At 50.3% G+C, this 6,088-nt stretch overlaps 1 protein-coding gene across 1 annotated transcript; it reads left to right on the forward strand.

Annotated features, from left to right (window-relative positions):
- Positions 1 to 3,506: 3,506 nt before the first annotated feature.
- Positions 3,507 to 5,246, forward strand: LOC144329759 (uncharacterized). Its single transcript, XM_077938791.1, has 2 exons — positions 3,507 to 3,890; positions 4,696 to 5,246. Exons 1-2 carry the CDS (start codon positions 3,507 to 3,509, stop codon positions 4,753 to 4,755), a joined length of 444 nt encoding a protein of 147 aa, XP_077794917.1. The 3' UTR covers positions 4,756 to 5,246.
- The last annotated feature ends 842 nt before the right edge of the window (positions 5,247 to 6,088 follow it).

A 6,088-nucleotide genomic window follows, 5' to 3' on the forward strand; every position in this document is an offset into this window, starting at 1 on the left:
TCTCTGTCTGTCTCCCTGAAATTTCGCGAAATCCGTAATCTGTAATCTGTATTGGTCTGTTTTATAAGTGGCATGGTCTTGGCGGACGCGCTAAAAGACAGCCACTCGGGACTGGTGGGAGACGTCCCCCAGTGCCCATCTGGGGGCCTCCATCCTTGGTTGCCCCGTCTGACTCAGGTCGGAAGTCTGACACGCGCTCGCGAAGGCTCATCGTTTCTCACTGTCTGTCCGTTATTGTTAAGTGTTAAGTGTAAGTCCAAAACAAAACATAAAACCTTTTCTTCCCCTTCCAGGACCGGACCTGTTGGATACTCCCCTCTGCTTCACACTCATTTTCGTCCCTCCTTCTCTTTGTAGGAGCAGTCTAAAGATGGGCAACAACCAGAGCACGCCGCTCTCACTCCTTGTTACCAATTTTAAGGATGTGAAGGCTTGGGGGCGTAACTTAAGCGTAGAACTAAAGAAAGGAAAGCTAGTTACTTTCTGCCGTTCGGAGTGGCCCTCTTTCGGCGTAGGGTGGCCCTCCGAAGGAACTTTCTGTCTCTCTATTATTACTAAGGTAAAAACTAAGATTTTCCTGCCAGGGCAGTCAGGACATCCTGATCAAATTCCTTATATTCTAGTGTGGCAAAATCTTGTGGAAGACCCACCGCCCTGGATAACTCCATTCATCCTTGAGCCTTGCAAGGTCCTAGTAATGCGACCTACAAGACAAAGGACTCCCTCTGCTCCCTCGGCCCCTGTGCTGCCAGACAGCCAGGACCCCCTAACGTTAGAACCCACACTTCCCCCACCATATCCGCACCTTATCCCGCAGGACCCAGTCCCCCAGGGTGGTGCTTCCGTAGAAGGAAACCGAGAAGCGGAAACAGCCGAGAGCGAAAGTAACCCGGGGGGGCTGGCCGGCCGGCCGAACGCGAGGCTGTGTACTGCGGGACCAAGCTTCCCGACTCCCTGACTCCACCGTAGCCCTGCCTCTCAGAGAAATAGGATCGCTCGATGATACCGGGCTCTCCCGTCTCATGTATTGGCCTTTTTCCACTAGTGATTTATACAATTGGAAGTCCCAAAATGCTAGGTTCTCCGATAATCCCAAAGATCTAACCTCGTTGTTAGACAGTGTCATGTTTACTCACCAGCCAACCTGGGATGACTGTCAACAGCTCCTCCGAATCCTGTTCACAACGGAGGAGCGGGAAAGAATCCAAGTTGAGGCCAGAAAGCTGGTTCCAGATGACGGCCAGCCAACTGCAAATCCTGACCTCATTAACGCGGCTTTTCCTTTGACCCGGCCCAGATGGGACTACAACACGGCAGAAGGTAGGGGACGACTGCTCATTTATCGCCAGACTCTAATGGCGGGTCTCCGGGCTGCAGCTCGCAAGCCCACCAATTTGGCTAAAGTATATTCTGTGTTACAAGGTAAGACAGAAAGCCCCGCTGTGTATTTAGAGAGATTAATGGAAGCTTTCAGACAGTATACCCCTATGGACCCGGAAGCACCGGAAAATCAGGCTGCGGTAGTAATGTCCTTTGTAAACCAGGCAGCATCAGATATTAGAAGAAAACTCCAGAAATTAGAAGGTTTAGAGGGAAAGCAGATTCAGGACCTCCTTCAGATGGCCCAGCGAGTTTATAATAATAAGGATACTCCAGAAGAAAAACAGTTCAAGGCAACCAAAGAAATGACCAAAGTTTTAGTAGCAGCTTTTCCCCAGTTTTAGTAGTCAGGGAATGGCCAAAGCAGAAAGCAGACAAAGCAAGGCTCTAGGCAAGGATTAGAAAAGGATCGTGTGCTTATTGCAAGGAACGTAGTCACTGGATTAAAGACTGCCCAAAGAAACGGAGACCAGCTAACCCTACCTCCGTACTCGTTACCCAGGACTCTGACTAGGGAAGACGGGGTTCGGACCCCCTCCCCGAACCCAGGGTAACTTTGCAAGTGGAGGGGTCCCCAGTTCGCTTCTTGGTCGATACTGGGGCGGAACGCTCAGTCCTAACCAAACCAATTGGAAAAATGTCTAAGAAAACATCCTGGGTGCACGGGGCCACAGGCATCAAAAAATACCCCTGGACAACCCAGAGGACTGTAGACTTAGGAACGGGAAAAGTCTCCCATTCCTTCCTAGTCATCCCAGAGAGCCCCTGCCCTCTACTAGGGAGGGACTTGCTGACAAAGATGAGGGCCCAAATCCACTTTGAGCCAGAAGGGCCCAAGATAACTGATTCCCAAAACAGGCCAATATCTATCCTGACTGTCACCTTAGAAGATGAGTACCGACTCCATCAAGAGCAAAAGCCCCCCGATCAGGGAATTGACTCTTGGCTCCAGCGTTTCCCTGAAGCGTGGGCAGAAACTGGGGGCTTAGGGCTAGCTAAACATCGACCTGCCATATTTGTGGAAGTTAAGCCAGGGACGGACCCGGTTCGGGTTCGGCAATATCCTATGCCCCTGGAGGCAAGAGAAGGAATTACGCCCCATATCCGCCGACTCCTAGACCAGGGAGTCCTACGGGCTTGCCACTCATCCTGGAATACTCCACTGTTACCTGTTTGTAAACCCAACAGTACGGACTACAGGCCAGTACAGGATTTAAGAAAAGTTAATAAAAGGGTCATGGACATACATCCCACTATGCCCAATCCATACACCCTTCTGAGTGCCTTACATCCCAAAAAACAGTGGTATACCGTTCTTGATCTAAAAGATGCTTTCTTCAGCCTTCCTCTGGCTCCCAAAAGTCAAGAACTCTTTGCATTTCAATGGACGGATCCTGAGAGGGGCATCAACGGTCAGCTAACATGGACCAGACTGCCACAAGGGTTCAAGAACTCGCCAACCCTGTTCGATGAAGCCCTTCATGAAGATCTGGGTGAGTACCGGCGGCAACACCCTGAAATAACTCTTTTGCAATATGTTGATGATCTCTTAATAGCGGCCAGGTCCCCGGAAACTTGTGTTCAAGGGACTGAGGACCTCCTGAAGACTCTGGGGGAGCTAGGCTACCGAGCCTCAGCAACAAAGGCTCAGATCTGCAAGTCGGAGGTAACTTATCTGGGGTACCTATTAAAAGGGGGGGCAACGCTGACTAACCAAAGCCCGAAAGGAAACAGTCCTATGCATCCCTAGACCCCAGTCAACACGGCAAGTGAGAGAATTCCTGGGGTCGGCAGGGTTCTGTAGGTTATGGATACCCGGATTTGCTGAGTTAGCCAAGCCCCTATACCAGGCAACAAAGGAACGGCAGCCCTTCAATTGGACGGAAGAGGCTGAGCTGGCCTTTCAGCAAATCAAAACTGCCTTGTTATCAGCCCCCGCGCTGGGGCTCCCTGATGTCTCCAAGCCCTTCCACTTACACGTGGATGAAAGTAAAGGTGTTGCAAAAGCCGTGTTAACACAGTACCTAGGCCCCTGGCAGAGGCCAGTTGCCTATTTGTCAAAAAAATTACATTCAGTGGCTGCTGGCTGGCCACCCTGCCTCCAGATAATCGCGGCGACCGCCCTAATGGTCCGAGACGCTGATAAACTTATCATAGGGCAAGAGTTGCGCGTTATAACCCCGCATGCCATTGAAGGCGTCCTCCGGCAGCCGCCGGACCGATGGATGAGTAACGCCCGGCTCACCCACTATCAAGGACTGCTGTTAAACCCCCTCAGAATAACTTTTCTGCCCCCAACCTCTTTAAACCCTGCTTCACTGCTGCCAAATCCAGACTTGGACGCCCCGTCCCATGAGTGCACTGAGATACTGGCTCAGGTGCATGGGGTGCGGGAGGACCTGCAAGATCGTCCGCTCCCCGACACAGAACTCACCTGGTTCACTGATGGCAGCAGCTATGTCCACCAAGGCCAGCGGTATGCAGGAGCGGCTGTAACGTCAGAGACTGAGGTAATCTGGGCGGAACCCTTGCCTCCAGGGACATCGGCCCAAAGAGCCGAACTGATAGCCCTTACACAGGCCCTCACCCTAGGGGCAGAGAAAAAACTAACAGTATACACGGATAGCCGCTATGCTTTCGCTACTGCGCACGTACGTGGGGCCATCTACAGAGAAAGGGGACTATTAACAGCCAAAGGCAAAGAAATAAAAAACAAGCAAGAGATCCTAGCTCTATTAACTGCTTTGTGGAAACCAAAAAAATTGGCTATCGTACATTGCCCTGGGCATCAGAAACCAACTACGCCAATTGCTCGAGGCAACTTCTTAGCCAACCAAACCGCAAGGATCATAGCAAAAGCTCCCAGTCAGCTCCTCGCGCTCCAGCTCCCCGATCCTGGCCCGCGAAATTTGCCATGTTTTCCCGACTATACCGAACAGGATCGCGAATGGATGAACACGCTTCCCCTAAAACAGGTTAAAAATAGGTGGTGGACTGATATAAATGACCAAACCATCCTACCAGAAAAATTAGGACGGCAGGTGTTGGAACACATCCACCGGACAACCCACCTGGGTGCCCGGCGAATGATGGACTTAATCAGGCACGCCAAGTTTAGAATTAGGCGCATAGCTGAACTGGCCAGCGATGTCACAACAAATTGCAAAGCCTGCCAACTAAACAACGCTTGCCCCCAAACCCAGACCACCGCAGGAATTAGGTGTAGAGGAACTAGGCCTGGTATCTATTAGGAAATAGACTTTACTGAGATAAAGCCTGGAAAATATAGGTATCAGTACTTACTTGTCTTTGTAGATACTTTTTCAGGATGGACAGAAGCGTTCCCAACTAAGAGAGAAACTGCTCAGGTTGTAGCAAAGAAAATTTTGGAAGAAATCCTCCCCAGGTATGGCTTTCCCGTCCAAATAAGGTCAGACAATGGACCAGCCTTCGTTGCTAAGGTAAGTCAGGATTTGGCTTCCATTCTGGGGGCAAATTGGAAATTACATTATGCTTATAGGCCCCAAAGCTCAGGACAGGTAGAAAGGATGAATCGGACTCTGAAGGAGACCTTAACTAAATTGACCATGGAGACTGGCGCTAATTGGGTAGTACTTCTCCCCTACGCTCTGTTCTGGGCCCGAAATACCCCTTACAGACTAGGCCTCACACCATATGAAATCATGTATGGCAGACCCCCACCCCTGGTCCCCAGTCTAAAAGATGACTTACTCAAACCTGAAACTGAAAATGTCTCTGAGCTCCTGTTCTCCTTACAAGCCTTACAGAAAATTCACCAGGAAATTTGGCCCAGACTACGAGAACTGTACGAGGCAGGACCTCCGCCGACGCCTCATCCGTTCCAGCCGGGAGACTGGGTCCTAGTCAAGCGCCACTGGCAAGAAACTCTTCAACCCAGGTGGAAAGGACCACTGCAAGTACTCCTGACTACTCCCACCGCTCTCAAAGTAGAAGGCATCACTTCGTGGATTCACTACACACACGTCAAACCAGTGGACCCAACATCCGACCTTCTCGAGCCGTCTGGAGCACCGGTTACATGGACTGTAGACAAAGCTAAGAACAATCCCTTAAAGCTAACCTTGCGCCGTCATCCCCATAGCCGTAACCATGTCTAGCTTACCTATGCTTTTATGCCTTATGCATCTGACTCTCCTCACTGCTGCGCCGTCTAATCCCTATGTCTGGAGGTTCTGGCTCTATGAGAACAAAACTCACCCCGGGGAAACCCCCCAAGCGGGTAAACTGCTAGCTAGCGCAGACTGCCCCCGCTCAGGGTGTAATACTATAGTTTACCTCAATTTCACTAGGTTCCAGATTGCCCAACCAGCAATACCCATGATCTGTTTTGAATATGATCAAACTGAATATAATTGTAAAAATTATTGGTGGCACCAGAGTGCAGGTTGCCCATATAGCTACTGTAAGACGCACTCTGTCCGATACTGGAGAGAACGACAAGGGTGGTATTTTTACAAAATAAGTCTCCCATCACTTACACTTGAGTCTCCCGTCACTTACACTTGGATAATTAGAGACCCATAGGACTCTCGGTGGACAACCCCACAACATAGGGGAGTATATTACTCATCAACTAGTACCTGGCCCAGTAGCCATTTATATCTGTGGAGAAGTCTAATCCAGATTCAACCCTTAATCCACACACAAATCCACAGGCAAGAAACCA

Source organism: Macaca mulatta, chromosome 7 (assembly GCF_049350105.2).
Source record: "Macaca mulatta isolate MMU2019108-1 chromosome 7, T2T-MMU8v2.0, whole genome shotgun sequence".
Taxonomy (NCBI): domain Eukaryota; kingdom Metazoa; phylum Chordata; class Mammalia; order Primates; family Cercopithecidae; genus Macaca; species Macaca mulatta.